The sequence below is a fragment of the Acomys minous genome, assembly GCF_964271855.1.
Source record: "Acomys minous genome assembly, chromosome: 10".
Taxonomy (NCBI): Eukaryota; Metazoa; Chordata; class Mammalia; order Rodentia; family Muridae; genus Acomys; species Acomys minous.
Genome location: NC_140491.1, coordinates 80630299 through 80646702, shown reverse-complemented (window position 1 = coordinate 80646702; position 16404 = coordinate 80630299). Strand labels below are relative to the sequence as shown.

The 16404-nt window shown below is 40.2% G+C and overlaps 1 protein-coding gene across 2 annotated transcripts in view; it reads right to left on the bottom strand.

The window, feature by feature from the left end:
- The window catches only part of KYNU (kynureninase), a 131455-nt gene that overhangs the window by 109979 nt on the left and 5072 nt on the right, over positions 1-16404 (bottom strand). Inside the window, exon 2 of one of the 2 annotated variants that reach the window (XM_084799637.1) lies at positions 13267-13448. The exons of the other annotated variant lie outside the window; for it this stretch is intronic. Coding sequence (XP_084655763.1) covers positions 13267-13438 — 172 coding nt within the window. The 5' untranslated portion in view covers positions 13439-13448. The remainder of the gene's footprint in view (positions 1-13266; positions 13449-16404) is intronic. 2 annotated transcript variants of the gene reach the window in all.

Below are 16404 nucleotides of genomic sequence, written 5' to 3'. Positions count from 1 at the left end.
ACATCAATTAAGTTTTAAAATGCCAATCATTTTGACCCTTATTTACTCCGTCATCTTTAATCCTAGCATCAAGAATTATTTGTGTTCCAATGACCAAGCCCTAAAGTTGGATTTCAGAGAAAGAACTGAGAATTTAATACCAGCCCAAGGCTATGCAATGAGGTTCTAGCTAAAAAAAGAAAACAAAACAAAAAACAAAAATATAACCAAGTAGGAAAGCAAATAACAACCAAAACAATAAAAAGTTGATTTCATAGGAAAAGAAAGACTGAAGGAAGTAGAAACAGAAGAACTAGGTGACTGATAATTTAAAATTACTTTTCATGTAGACTGGAGCAAAATAATAGAAACTAATGTCTTTGTCAAAAACAGATTTCTCCAAGTTATTTTTAAAGGATTAGACATTTCAGGCTATAGAGGATTAAGGTAAGTCTTCATTTTCACAGTGATTGAAGCTGCCCTTTGGCACATTTGACTCATATCGCTCATTTCTCTTGGATTTTTAGAAGGTCAGATAAACAGCTTGGTTTTACTTTGTTGATGCCAACTGTGTGGATGGGTACAAGTGAATTTTAGTCTAGGTCCAGGATAGGATCTAGTTTGGAACAATGACTCTTGTTAATTACCTAACAGTTCTAGGTTTGGTCAAGAAATCAGAGGAGACATACAAAGAAGGACAAATTATACCTGTTCTTTCTTACAGATGCTGAAAAAATTTCAACTTGAGTGCCTAATAGTGATTAGTGAAGGGTGAGAAACATGAGAATAAGGTGTTTGCAGGCAGATTGGAGAGCAAGGTACCCAAACCCAATTAAACAGAAGGAGTAAACTCTTGTATCTCACAGATATTCCCTGTGGAGAAAAGACATCATAATTGTTCAGTATTTTATGGAGAATTAGGAGAAAGGAGCTGGATGGCTCCAAGCCTAAAGCTCTGACAAAGAAATGTACCTGCTTATCACACTCGTTGGATCAGCACATGCTGTGTGTACGTATTAAAAATAAAATAGAATTTCAGTATCACATCAGATGTGAAGTTTTATCTCTGCTTGACCTAAATTCACACCAAAAAACAAAGTATGACTTGTTTTGCTGCTGCTGCTGTTGCTTCAAATCCCTCCATCACTGGGGGAAAAATGACAATAGAAACAAAACAGCTGCAAAGTCCAGAAAGAAAAGGAAACCTTACTGTGGTCTTGGTGCAGCTATGTTAGCAACTTCCCTCGTGAGGTAATTATTGTATTTCAGAAACTTCTCTCCACAAAGGACCAGCAGACTCTTAGAGTAGCTGCTATTCCCTTCACTGACATTTCACATCTGCCGCTAACACCTCTCACCTCTGGTGGCAAAGCACGTTTCTAGACCTTCTGCTGAGGTTGCTGAATCCGACAGGTGGATTTCCCAAGTGGCACTCTTCGGAGTGACTTACGTTCTGCTAGCTTTGACTGGGTTGATTAACTCAAAGGAAATATACTCCTTCACTAGTTGCAGGCATACTAATGAAGCTATTTTAAGTTGTAATTATTTTAATGTCTTAAGTAGAGTCTTATGTCTACTACATGTATGAATTTTTTATTATACTGCTTCACACACATGCACAAAATGTACTTATTTGTTTAGGCCATTCACTTACTTTGTTCACACAAGCTCTTAATTGAAAATATATTACATACCAGTCACAGGGATATTATGATTTAAAGATAAACATCTACTTGTTTTTAAATTATGTCAGTATATTTATATCCTTATATATACAATTATTTCTATATACATATATGTTTGCTGTTGTTTAAAGTGACTATGACTAGTTCATGAAATAATGACTCTAAAATGCTGTGAGTGATAAGCAAATCTTCACGTACTTTCTTATATTTGCTTTCTAGCCCATCATTTCATAAAACTGGGGAAAAAAATAGCAGTGCCTGGGCTAGAACCAAAGATTCAAATTAATTTGTTCCTATGGAGTGCCTCTGCATTAAGCATTTTAAAAAATCACCTAACAAATTATCCACTCAAAGCCATTCACAAAAAAAAATCACAAAATGAATACAAAATACTTAGATTTCTCGAGATTAATGGCATTACCAAGGTCCTAGAGGGAACTTTACTTTTTTACTTAGTATGATGTGAATTACAGGAATATAAGAACTGAGGAGCCCTATTTCAAATGTTTTAATATCTCAATAGTAAAGCTCTTGTGAACAAAAGCGTATTGTTCACCATAGTACAGCAAGTCAAGAGCATGCTAGGATCCAGGTGAAAGGTCCTGTCCGACTCTCTCAAGGCCACGAAGGCTGCATTCTCAATACAACTCTAACTCCTCAGAGCAGATACACAAGGAGGAGCAATAGCAATCAAGTTCACTGTAGAAAATATGAATTAGCTTTATTATTATCGCTCGTATTTTAATTTACATTTACTTGTTGCATGTGGGTTTGTGTGCCTGCCAAGTATATACATAGAGGTGCCAAGCATCTGCCCACAGGGGTCAGAGGAAGGCATCAGATCCATTGGTGATGAAGATACAGGAGCTGAGGAGCTGGGAACCAAACTCAGATCCTGTGAAAGAGCAGCAAGTGCTCTCAACCTCTGAGTCATCTGCCCAGCTGGCTATTACTAATTTTATTATTATTATTATTATTATTATTATTATTATTATTATTATTATCATCATCATCATCATCATCATCATCTTTTTCAGTTTATAAAGGGAGTTCAGAAGTGACCATGTAGTTTTTGCATAAAATTCCAAAGATTTCTAAATGGTACAGAATATTTTTTGAAATAAACTGATTCTATAATGAACTCAATGTTAGTGTCTGAGTTCACTGGGAGCCTGGTGTGAACTGTGGATGTCTGAGTCTCAGGTCTTGCTGTGATTTTCACATCAACATTCAGTGTGACTTGCGGCTGTTCCATTCATTCAATTTCAGAAAGGTCAGGTCTTAAAATTTCTTTCCATGCAGTTGATATTTGTTATTAGAATAAATTAGAATAAAAGGCTAACATTTTACCATTGTTTTCAAGGATGTGTTCTTTTTAAAAATTATTGTGCAGTTTTGATTTTATCTTTTCTGTGAACAAGAGTACACCACTTTGTGCTGTCAAAGTTGAGTGACACAAAAAAGCAAAGCTCTCGAAGCTGAGATCGTGACATAGGGAACATGGCAGGCCCCAAAGCTGCTTTGACAACTTTGTCTTGGGACAGATTACTGTGATCATCGTGCTAAGAGCACTTTGTGGTAATGTTTTAGCCTGAAGGCACGGGAGGGGTTTACAGGGATTGAAAGTAAATGAAATACCTCTGTGAGACTTAACTTCAAAAAAATACATTATTTGCTTTGAAAGAATTCATATGTGGAATGTCCTTTCCCATATGCATATGTGAAAACATCACATCACACTAGTAGTGAGCAGCTATGTTACAGGAGAGAATTGGGTGTTGCTACAGAGCTGTTCAATCAGAAATTCTAAGCTGGAATTGCTTCCTTTTTCCCTCCCTTCCTTCCTCCCTTCTGTTTTTGAGACAGGATCTCATTATACAGCTCTGGCTGTCTTGGAACTTCCTATGTAGATTATGCTGGCCTCAAACTGACAGAGCTAACCTCTGTCTCCCAAGTACTGGGATTTTAAAGGTGTGTGCCACTATGCCTGGCTCTAATCTAGAATTTCGATCTTTCAGTGTATTGTTGTATATACTGTATGTTCAGCCTCGCACAAAAATGGATGATTGCTGGTCAGCGACTGAAATTCTGAAGGAAGGCCATGTCACTATGCTGCCCAACTCCATGGCTGTATCTGACTTCCTTTTTTTTTTTTTTCCAATTTATTTTTTCCTTCTGCTTGAGCTATCCAATCTTTCTCCCCTGAGGTTACCTTCCATGCCAAGAATAATAAAACTGATTGGTGAGTGTGATATATACTACCCCTAGGCTACAGTGATTTTCCTGTGCCAACAAAGCTTTGCGTGGCTGGCCCTGACAAAGTTCCAAGGTAGTGATCAATTGGATGGTAAGGCCGGGAAGGCTGGGTGACCACTGCAACAATCTCAAGCCTTTGTCTTTGTTTCTCTTTCCTGTAGAACAAACACCAAGACCGTTGTGAACATGTGAAGATGGATTACAGACCATTGCCCTTAGTTCTACCCAAGTGTTACCAGGTTGCTAATACATTTCTTCCGGTTTTGAACACACCTTCATTTTTCACAGCCCCTTAATCTCCTGCTGCTGGCATAAGGCTCACTGAGTGTTCTCTATCAGTGCTGGGAGGTGTCCTCAGAGGCTTATGGAAGGGAGGCACAGAGAGGGCTCTGCGTTCAGGAGTCTTGTTCTGACCTCGTTTTGCAGGTATCCCATGAGCCCCAGTACCATGGTCCTGTGGTACAACCTTTCCTTCCGTCCGTGGCTCCAGCAGAGAAGAGACCTCTAGAAGCCTCCCTGCCTCCCAGGGGTTTGTGGACACCAGAGGACTAGGGAGTGGACAGCAAGACCACCTCACAAAATGAAACTGGAGATGCTCCTCGTTTGGAACATCATTTAACGACTTCTTTCTACTCTGCTTGGTAATTGGGTCGGGCATGGGAGACTCCAGCACGGAGTCTTGACACTCACATCTCAGATGACTATGTCCTGGTCCTGTGCCCATCTGCTAGTGCCCGGAATGACGATAGTGACAAGAGCTTTTCTTTCTTTCTTTTTTTTTTTTTACATTTAATATCTTTTTTATTTAATTAATTTATTCAGATTACAACTAAATTGTTATCCCATCACTTGTATCCTCTTGTTCCTCCCTCCCTCCCACTTTCACCCTATTCCCTCTGACCTCCTCCCCCACTATATGGTCATAGGCAATCAAGTCTCATCTTGGTAGCCTGCTTATTCTTTCTTTGAGTGCCATCAGGCCACCCCAACAAGGGGAGGTGGTCAAATTTGAGGCACCAGAGTTCATGTCAGAGTCAGTCCCTGCTCTCCACATAACTGTGGAGAATGTGCTATCTATTGGGTAGATCAGAATAGGGGTTTGATGTTTACTACTTTGCTGGTAACTTTTTGCTGCCCCTCCAAGTGTCCAATAAACTTTATACACACAGCTCTTCCCTGCTTTTGTTCAGGCTCCTCCCTGACTCTTCTCTCCAGAGTAGTGGTGTGGCCCAGTCTGCTGGGAATCTTGACCCAGAGTTTTGTCTTATCACTGCGACACCATACCTTTTTTAATTTAAGAAAGCTGGAAAAAATGCTTTTGTTTGTATTTTCAATTTTGTCTTAATTGAGAGTTTCTTTCCATGCTTAATAACAGGGAAAGAAAAAAAGGTTGCGAGGGGGGGCGGGGTGGGGGCGAGGGAGGGGAGGATACGGAAGGAAAAGAAAATAAATAAAAGACGTTCTGTCCTTCAGAGTTACAAAATGTTTTTGCAAGTTAACGGACATAATATGGTTGCTGGTTGTGTTAAAATCACTTGTAAAAACTCAGAGGGGCCAGCTGTGCTGGTTTCCTTTGTGTTTTGATTATTCAGAGCCCCTTATTACCAGGAACAGCCAGGCATGTAATCTGCATTCCTTGAGTATAAACTGCCTGGTTGCAAAATTGTTCCAGTCTTAATAATTGTGATACTAATAAGACGGGCTTGTTATTACTGTTGGCAATATTAAACTGCATTTCAGCAGTCTGGAATAGCGCATAGCTGGGACTGATGCTTGTGTGTGTGAATCTGAGCTCACCGCCTTCTGAGGAAATAAGGTCAAAACTTTAGTTGAAGACGAAGACGGCTCAGAAGTAAAGAAATTGTCTAAGGGAGGCTTTCTTTACTCCCGTTATCTAGAATATATAAATCTGCAAGTCAAACTTCCTAAGGAGCAGTTCCATTCGTGGCCATTAAAATGAAAGATGAGAGTGCTAACATATCGCACCTTGAAAATGCTCGAAGATAGCGTTCACTTGTTTTTTTTTTTTTTTTTATTCAGTTCGGGTATGATGGTGTTTACTTTCCTTTGAACTTTGGAACCCTTGCTTGTGCTTTGTACTTAGGTAACAGTCAGACACAACTTGACATGCTGAAGTGCTCCCAGCATGACGCGGGAGTTGACCGTGGAATGTCTAGTGGCCCTCTGATGATTCTGGAGACGCTGCAGTGGAGACACGAGTTGGTTCAACTTCACGGATGAAAGTTTCACTCAAAGTTTCTCAACTTTCAAATGCATTTTCAACTCAAGATATTTTCAATTTATGAAAAGCTTATTGCGGTATAACTTTCTGTTTAGGGCCATCTGTAAATTAGGCTGAAAAGTCAGAAAGGAAAATACATCGAAACTGTAAAGGAGCTCCAAGGTTTCTTGTTAATTCTTGGGGACTTTACCTAACCAGAAACCCCGAACCACAGGCTTGGTCGCCCGTCGGGACTCTAGGAGAATCCTAGTATTCCTTTTTCTTGTCAGAGCCGATTTCTGCTAAAGACTGGGAAGGAGGTATGAGATGTTGTTGGTGTTTTCTGCCCATGCCATCCATTCGTTTTTCCTGCAGCTGTGTGTTAATCCAGCCTCAGCTTCCTTCCGGGGCCACATCTCTGAGAATGAAAGCAATTTAGGCACTTGCCGACTTCGTTTTCGGTTTTCTTGCCCCTAAGTAACAGACGGTGCAAATTGAAGTTTCAGTTTCCCAGCACAGGTCCATGAAGCTGGGCGGGTTGAAGCTGGGTTCTAAGCAACTTCACAGCAAAGAAGTTCCTTGCTGCAGCCTCGTGTCCTCATCAAAGTGAAACAAACAAAACAAAACAAGAGCCCTCTCTCAGTAGCAGGCAGTGCCAGAGCATCAGGTGGAGTCACACAGGAGCCTCTGATTTCATGCTGTGCCCCATGGTCTGGTGCTAATCTGTAAAATGGAACTCATCTACCTGGCGACACAGATTTACTCACATTATAAACACCCATTGATCTGGCTTATACATTTTACCGAATGAAAGCGCATTTGTGTTTAATCTACTGTTGTTCAGAATGAAATGGGTGCTTATCTTTGGGTATTGCTGAGTGGTTTATATGAATATCATACATAGCAATGCCTTGTTAAGTTCAGTTCAGTATTATTAGATTTCTTGATATTATCCTGAAAAAAAACACTGTTTTTCTTTTTCTTTTTTTTTTATTTGCCTCATAGTCTTTAGTCTTTAATTATTGTTGTTACATGTGTATACATAAATTTTTAAATATAATCTGCTGAGTCCCTGTAGTGTTGCTTACATGTGCTTAGGGCTGCCCGCTTGAGATTGGATAATCTAAGAGATAGAGGATCAGGACATCTCCTGAACAATAGTGTCTTCTATGTATGACAAGGAAGTGCACCCATGAAAGTTAAAAAAGTTAAAAAATACCTCAACAATACTTGAAAAATGATACCACTTGGCATGTGAATGGGGTATATCTCATCTGGCTTCACCTCTAAATAAAATGCTACAAGCAATTCATGGCTACTGAGAGAGGCTGGTTTTGTTTATAGTTTATTTTGTTTTTATGAGGATGCAAAGCTATGCCCACCCGAGGCTCTTGGGACTTGATCTTGAAAAAGGAAGATTGAGAAAATTATGGTTCACTATCAGATTTACTGATAGAATCTCGTGTAATTTTTGAGTCTGTCAGTCCTCTTTGTGGTCTGGAAATTGTGAGGAGGAGTCCTGAATAAAGGATGCTTTTGGAGGACTTAAAATGAATTTCCCTATGCTCTTGAAAATAAGTTCTCCTTAGGAAAAAGATACGTAACTGTGGGATATGCAGCTGTGGTTGTTTGGAAGAGAACAACCAACATAGGTTCATACAGTTGAATATCTGTCCCAGATTTGTGGAACTGTTTGGAAAGGATTAGGGGGCATGGTTTTGTTGTAGGAAATGTGCCATAGAGGATGGGCTTTGAGGTTTAAAAAGACTCATGATTCCCTCTGTTTCTCTCTGGATCATGGTTGTCCATCAACATGGGAGCACTCGGCTGTTTCTTTGGTCCCTCCACCATGGACTCTAACCCTCTGAAACCATTAACCAAATTAAATGATTTGTTTTATCACCTCCCTTGGTGACTGCACTTTATTATAGCAAGAGAAATGTAACTAGGACATCCCTTGAAGATTGACAATGACTGCCTTTAGAAGTTCATATTATTTGGGGGCTGGGGGCTTCATAATTTGAAGATGTGAGGACAGAAAACAAAGCTACTATACATTCTTCTTTCTTAGCTGAAAAAAACCCATCTTTCTATCTCCCATTCTCCCCAGTTTCTTAAAGTGCATCTATAATCAGTGGCATCTGTGGTTTCATTTTCCTCCCTGTGCTCACTGCTTTTCTACTTTTCATAGGGAAGATTCTTGGGAAATGGCTGTAAACTCCAGTTTCCAATCTTTCTCTCTTTCAGTTACATCTGCAAAATACAACTGCACTATCATTCCAATGACTTGATTAAAGTTAAGCCTATTAAATAACACTTTTCCTAACTCTGGAATACAAGGCTGGATTCTGTCTCTGCAATAGCAGAAGCTGGTAAGTACTCTTAATTTCTCTGAATGCCTTTCTACATACCTTATGTGTTCCCTGATTTGCTTTTTCCTACTCGGTTAACAGTCTGTTTTTCACGCTCACGTTACAGTTCTGTTTCCGGAAATCTTGTTCCAGTAGCATGAATAGTTCTTCATGTTCAAGCCTATATATTCAAATATTACCTAAATGTTGATAACTCTCAAATTCGTATTTTCACTTTAAACACAGCTGTATGTTGTTCCCTAATTCTGTTCCCATTTTCCTTTAGATTATTAGAATTGTTAGCTTGGCATGTGGCTATTAAGAATGAAAATGTCAGACTGGAGAGTGTGTACTGCTTATACAGAGAACCTTGATTCTCAGCACCCACATCAGCAGCTCACACAAGCCTGGAATCCGAGTTCCAGGAGATCTGATGGCTCCCCACCCCACCCCACCCCACCCCACCCCACCCCACCCCACCCCACCCCACCCCACCAAGGTACTTGCATGTATGTAGTGTCCATAAACTCATGCAGCCTCACATATACACTTAAATAAATATTTTCTTTTAAATAAAGAAAATGACATTTACCAGCACTCTTTTTTCCAGTTAGGTGGGCACATGTTAGGTAGATTTTGTACCCGTCCCCAAATAAGAAGACATACCCTGCTCTGTCATCCCTTTGTCCCCATATGCTTCCTACCACTGTGAAACTTAGCCGTCACCTTTCTGAACTTCAAATCAAGGCAACATATGGCAGAGCAGCAAAAGACTTTTTGTGTGTGTGATTAGTTGCCTAAAACAAGCTAAGATTCATATCATTACTATTTAACATATACCAAAAAAACTGGGCTGGTGCATTGCCTCCCAACATTAAATCTACTGTTTAATAAGGAGTTCAACTTTGTATTGATGCTCAGCCCCTTTCCTCATCTTCATTACTTGTACGTTTTTGGTCTTATTGCCCTTTACTCGCACACACTTTATACTACTCACGTACACTTTCTCTTTTCTTTTCATCTTTCCCTTTTCCTCCCTCCCTTCGTCCCTCCCTCCCTCCCTCCCTCCCTCCCTCCCTTCCTTCCTCCTTCCCTCCCTCCCTTCCTTCCTTCCTCCTTCCCTTCCTCCCTCCCTTCCTTCTTCTCTTCCTCCCTTCCTCCCTCCCTCCCTCCCTCCCTTCCTTCTTTCCTTCCTTCCTTCCTGCCTGCCATTTTTGGCTATCACACACAAAACAAAGTCAAGCATTAAGAATATCACCATCTTAGTATAAACATTTTCATTATGTCCATAACAGTATCTTAGAAAATGTTTATAAAGCTTATTTGCTTGGAAAAAATCTGTTAGAAATCTAAACTAAACTTACATTTAATAGAAGAAAAAATAGAAATATGTACATAGTAGATTTTTCCTTGAAGAATTTTTATACTGTATGCTTCCCTCATGTACACCTGTACACCAGAAGAGGGCACAAGATCTCATTATAGATGGTTGTGAGCCACTATCTGGTTGCTAGGAGTTGAATTCAGAACCTTTGGAAGGACAGACAGTTCTCTTAACTTCTGAGCCATCTCTCCAGCCCCCTTAAAGAGCTTTTAAATTTACTTTTTTATGTTAGCATATAAAGTAATAGATTTCATTGTGGCACTTTCATACACATCCTTGGTTCCCACTGGTTTCTCTTGCTCTCCTCCTGGTCTTTTGCTTTCCTCTGACTGGCTTTCTTCCTCTCCACACATAGTCGTTCTGCTTTCTTGTATTCCATCTGCTCATTTTCCCTCCCTTAAGAGCTCCTCCTCTCCCCTCTAATTTTAAGAACCCCACACAACATACTGAATGTACATAGAAGAGAAAGCATGTGGCATGTGTGCTCACATATTTAATTATCTTGCTTATTAGCACAATGAGTCTATTTCCTGGAAATGTGATGTTTTCATGTTCCTTTATCACATCACACAACATGTAGCACATTTCTCTCTGCATTCTTTTGTTGCTAGGCATGAGTTGCTAGTTTGATTTCCTGGCCATTATGAGTAGAATAGCATACAAACACACAAAACCATGGAGATGCAGACATTTTTGTGGCATGCTGACTTAGAGTCCTTTGAATACATAAGAAAGAGTGGCAGAGCAGAGCAGCATGCCAGATCTGACTTTGGTTTTGAACACCCTCCACACTCATTTTCACAGTTGCTGCATCTACTTACATTCTTACAAGTAGGGAATGAGGCATCCTCTTTCCCTGCATCCTTGCCAGTATTTGTTGTTATTTGATCCCCTCTTTTCACCATTTCCTTACTTCAGATGGGGTGTAATGTATAGGATATATAAACGATTGAAAACAACTAAACATTCAAACCATATACAATCAGTTCAATAAATGTAGTGCTTCCTTAAGATTCAAATGTAAATACCATCAGAGTCAAGCACTCTGGAATCACAGCCCTGTGGAAGCTTCAGGACACCCCTCAGTTTGTAGCCAGCCTGGGCAATAAAGGAAGATCTTGTTGCGCAAAACAAAAAGACAAAGTTCTACCATTGGTGGTCCTGTAGCTTTCCCTTTTCCTAGCCTTGTTGGCTTGCCTTCCTCTGTCTCTGGTTGCTCAGTGTTTAGAGCTTTCCTGTGGGTTGTATGTTGTCGGTTGGGTCTCATGTTAACTTGCTATATCATTGCTCTATGTTCTTGGACCACTGATTTTTTTTTTTTTGATGCATCTATATTCTGTAAATGTAGCACAAAAGAGAAGCCACACCACCATTTGCTCCTGAATTTGGTGCTGGCTTAGCTCGCCTGCATCTCAAGACGGCTCACGTTCTCACACCCTTCTCATTCTACCACAGGTGTCACTATATCCAAGTTTCAATCCTATATGATCTTGGACAAAATAACACCCATTGTAACAGCTCTACGAGAGCAAGATATCTCAGAGTAAAATATATTAATTTCTTTATGATTTTCCTTATTAACCACCTCCCTTTACTAGATATATATATATTCCAGCACACTGTCAATTGCTGCTTATTTCCCTCAGCTATTCCGAGAAAAATGAATCAAATACAGAAAATGATGAAGACAGGCTTGTTGAATGGTTGCACCATTAGAGAAAGACGCACACAGAATGAGAATACAAGAAGAATGGAGATTAATTGATCTACTTCCACTGTGCCACGCCCTTTCATCTAGAATAGGTGACAACAGCCTCAACCTGAGCTGTGATTAGATAATCCTGGGACCAGAATTTCTAATGAAGTCATGGTTTACCTTCAGTCTGCTGAAAAGGAAACCATGCTTTGTCTTGATGAACTAAAATTGTTTACCATCTGAAGCTCTCATCATTAAATTAGTTGTTAAATCAATTTATTGCCCCTTGTTCAATTTTCTTTAATAATTAGCAATGATTTAACCAAGCAAGTCTGCTGGACAAAATTCAATTCTTAGGGTCAGGTAATGGTATCGACTCTTAAATGATTATATACGCAATGCTGTTTTTAAAAGAAGCTATTTTAAAAATTAGATTATTTTTAAAGTTATATGTTTGACACCTCTCTGTGGGTCATGCACATGAATGCCAGTGCCCATAGAGGCCAGAGGTGTTGAATTCCCCTACATCTGGGATTTTAGGCAGTTGTGAAACATCTGGCATGGGCGCTAGGAATTGAACTCTGAATCTTCTGGAAAAGCAGTATGTGCTCCTAATCACTAAGAAATCTCTGCTGTCCCAGATACTTGTACTTGTGACAAATAGGAAAGCAATATGTTAAAATCCACACAGCAAAATTTAACATCTCATATATTTTTTTAAGTGTCCATTTCTGAGGCGAGCATATTCATCCTTTGACACCTGATTTGCACTCTTATATCATCTTCCCAAAATTAGGTCTAGGGCTGAACATGGCGGCCACACATGATTCGGTCTTACAGGTGTCACATTTCACAGGGGTCTTTAATACAGTGTCAGCCAAACGAGAGTATGTGACCCAGTGCTATCCCGTAGTGGAGCTGCTTGGATTGCTGCTATTTGAAATTGTACCAATTTTACTAAATTTGAAGGAAAAATAAGGGAATTGGACTGTACAAATCATGTGAAGCTGACTTTTTTATTGGTTCCAGTCAACCCTGCAGCTTTTTCATCGACGTGAAACAATGGCACTCAACATAAGATGCTTCGCATTTTTTTGTTCCTGTGCTACCTATGTTTAAAAACAGCATCTTTTCCCCAGACAGAAGTGTTCGGGTCTCTTTGTTATTTAAGAAATGCAGTGTGGATTTCTTGTTGCTCTTCCACTTGTTGCCTTTCCTTATAACATGCAAAGATAGCTTTTCACATAATATGCCTCCGAACACTCCCAGCCACAAATGCATTAGCTCCCAGACAAGCACCTTGCTATCATCAATGAGATGCCACAAAATAAAGAGATGTTCTAATATCACTTTGAAAAGAATTGCTTTGTGCTTTAAGTGCTGAGAACAAGCAAACGCCTCTGCCTATACTTTTCAATCAGCTGCTCTATTGTTCAGAGAAGTAGACGACAGCATAAGCACCCGGTGAGCCTTATATTCAGAGAAGGATGAGAGCCATAAAGAACAGGAGGCTCAGGCAGGTGGAGGGGTTGATAGGGTAGCGCCAGCGGCCTGCTGTTTTCTCAGAACCACTTTTAACAGCTCTATTATGAAACGGAACAATGGTTTTCAAAGATTTACGACAATCACATGCTCTAGCAAAAAATAAATTAATTGCTAAATTGATTTATAAAAACCTTTCCCAGTAATCTTACTTGAAGGCAGATCCCGCATTTTGGGGATATAAAAACAGTCTCTAAAATGCCTCAGTTTGTCTTCCTCGTCCAAGCGGAGAGCAACCCTCTCATCTGTGGGGTGACATTTGAGTTCAGCTGCGATGCGCCGCACTGCATCAGCCGGCCGCTCAAGAGGCGAGGGCTCCATCATAAACTGTTATCTGAGAAAAGTAAAGTGGTGAAGTGATGTAGCCGTCGTCATCATTTTTCTGCAGAATATTAGCCCTCTGCACCATGATTTGAAACTAAGATCTCCACTTTGGCAACTCCAGAAACAATAGAATTACAGCCAGGAGTGGTGGCGCACACCTGTAATCCTGGAACTGGAAGGCCGAAGTGTGAGAATTTCTCAGAGACAGACATATAAGCTGGGGCTACATGGTGAATGTCACAGCAGGATAGGCTACATATTGAAACCCAGGGCCCCAAACTCAGACAAATAAAAATGACTGGAGATAGGGCGCCAAGAGCAAAGCCTCTTGCCACCACGCCTGAAAACCTAAATTCCATTCCTGTGACCCACATGGCCGACACAGTGATTATAATTACTTGCTTTAAACCTTATACTGAGATTTTGTTACATATAAAATGAAGAAACTAGCAGGAACCTAGAGATATTTGAAAATACTATGCTTGATGTGGAGGCGCAATAGGGAGGCAGAGGCAGGCCTCTGTGAGTTTATGGTCAACCTGGACTACACAGAGATTTCCAGGGCAGCCAGGGATACATCATGGTGCCTTGTCTAATTAAAGAGAAAGAAGACGTGCCAAGGCTGAAGAGGAATTTCTGCTGTTAATGTGGCTGGTTTTTGATTTTCTGTTTGTTTGTTTGTTTTGATTGTTTGTTTTTTAGTGTGTGTTGTATACATATGTATGAATGTATATATGCATGTGTTTTTGTGTGTGTGTGCATGGGTGTTTGCAGGTTGCAAGTCTGTATGTGTGCATTCACAGGCTGAGGGCTCATGATGGTCTTGTCCTCATACTCAGTCTTAACGCTCCTGACAAGGGTGCGCTCACTGAACCTGGAGCTCACCCGTAGCCTAGGGTAGCATGCCAGTGAGCTCCAGGGATCTGTTAGCTCCATCCTTCTCCTCATCCTGGGGTTACAAATGCATGCTGTTGCACCTATGTCTTCTGAGGATGCTGAAGATCTAAAATCAGGTCCTTCTGCTCTTATGGCAGATGATTTCCTGACTGAACCATCTCCCTCACCCTCCTTACTCTATTATTATTATTATTATTTTTAGTATTATGATTTATTTCTTGTCATTTTGTGTGTCTGGTTGTTTGCCTGCAGCTGTGTTTAATTATTATTCTGTCCACAGATGGCAGAAGAGGGCATAGGATCCCTGGAACTCAAGTTAGAGGCAGTTGTTAGCCATATTGGTGCTGGGACCAAAAGCCAGATTCTATGTGAGGAAAAAAAAAATTACTGATAGTCTCTGAACCATCTCACCAGCCCTCATTCCATCTTAATTGAAAAAACAGACCACAAATTCATCTTCATCTGATTCTAACTAGATAGATTAAAGCTGTGGCAATGAAGATACTTTTTCTTTTAAGTGCTGACGCCCAATTCTCCATGTAACATTTTAAAACTATGGGTAACATAATCCTTAAACAAGAGTCTTTAGTGTATATGCAAATGATATTGATGCAAAGGCGAGTTCCCTCTGAATGCCATCTTTCTCTCCACTTGAGGAATCTAGCCACCTGATCCTTCCTGACCTCTCAGAGCAAGCATGACCCTGTGGTGCTTTTGTAACCACATTCTACTGTTTCCTAATCACCTAGAACTCTCCAGTGTTTCGGAAAGTGTACTTAGCCTTTCTGAAGGACCATTGGAGGTCTATTATTTATTTATGTTTTAAAATTTACTTCATTAGTTAATATAGTATATTATAATGTGCCTGGGAACAGCTACATGCCACTGAGCATGTGTCGACACTAGAGGAAAACTGCTGGAACTTGGCTCTCTCTTTGCACTATGGGCCCGGGTATCAAATTAGGGCCATCAGGCTGTGCAGCAAGCACTTTAACCAGCTGAGCTATATCACTGGCCTGACAATGGAGGCTTAATCATGTTTTAACTTCATTCATTTGTTGGTTTATTCACTAATATTTCTCCCTAAATTTTAGGTTTTTGAAATTGAGTAAGAAATGTTTAAAACATAACCAACCCTGCTTAGACTTACTTGATTTATACTTGGCAGTTACGTCATCTTCAATTACACGGTCCCCCATTTAACCCTTTAAGATCTACACTTGCCATGCTCCCTTTATGGGGCCCCTGACATGGGTGGAAGGGCACGGTATAAGGCTATGAGTATCAATCCTTGCAGAGTTTACATTTTGTGTGAAGAAAATGGAGAGTAAAAACTGTAGTAAATATTTTACATCATTTTAAGAGCTGAGAGGACAGAAAAATGGGATGCAGCGGTAGTTTAGGTGATCAGCTGCAGTGGGGCTGTTTGCATTTCTCTTGGTGAATATTTAAATTCGAAGGAAGATGGTTGTAACTGAAAGGTCCAGGGCAGGAGAGGATCTTGTTCTGGTCAACCAATACCCTGTAGCATTGAGGGGAACTTGAGGAGTGAAGTAGATAGGGCCAGATGTTCGTCATGAAGGACTTGTGTGATTGAGATGCTTTGGGATACTTGTTGAATAGAAAATGTGCTTATTCAGCACACACTGGAGAGTTTTGAACAAAGCAATAATATTATACAAATTTTCATACAATTGAAAATTACTGTGTACTGTGCACAATTCTAAGAATTTAACAAGGAGCTGGAGAGATGGCCAAGCAGGTGAAAGTACTTGCTGTCTAAGTTTTTCAAGCTTAGATTGGTTCTCAGAAATGTTGTAAAAAGGGTAAATGTGTTGACACAGTCTGTAATCCCAGCACAGCTGCAGTAAGATGGGAGGTGGAAGCCAGAGAACTACCCAGAATTCTCTGGGACAACTAGCCTAGAGTATAAGCAAGATGGAAACAATAAGAAAGCCCTTGCCTCAGTATGAAAGAAGAGAAGCAACTCCCAAAAGTTTTTCTCAATATGTGCCTGCACTGATGTACATATAACACACACACACACACACACACACACTTACTAATAC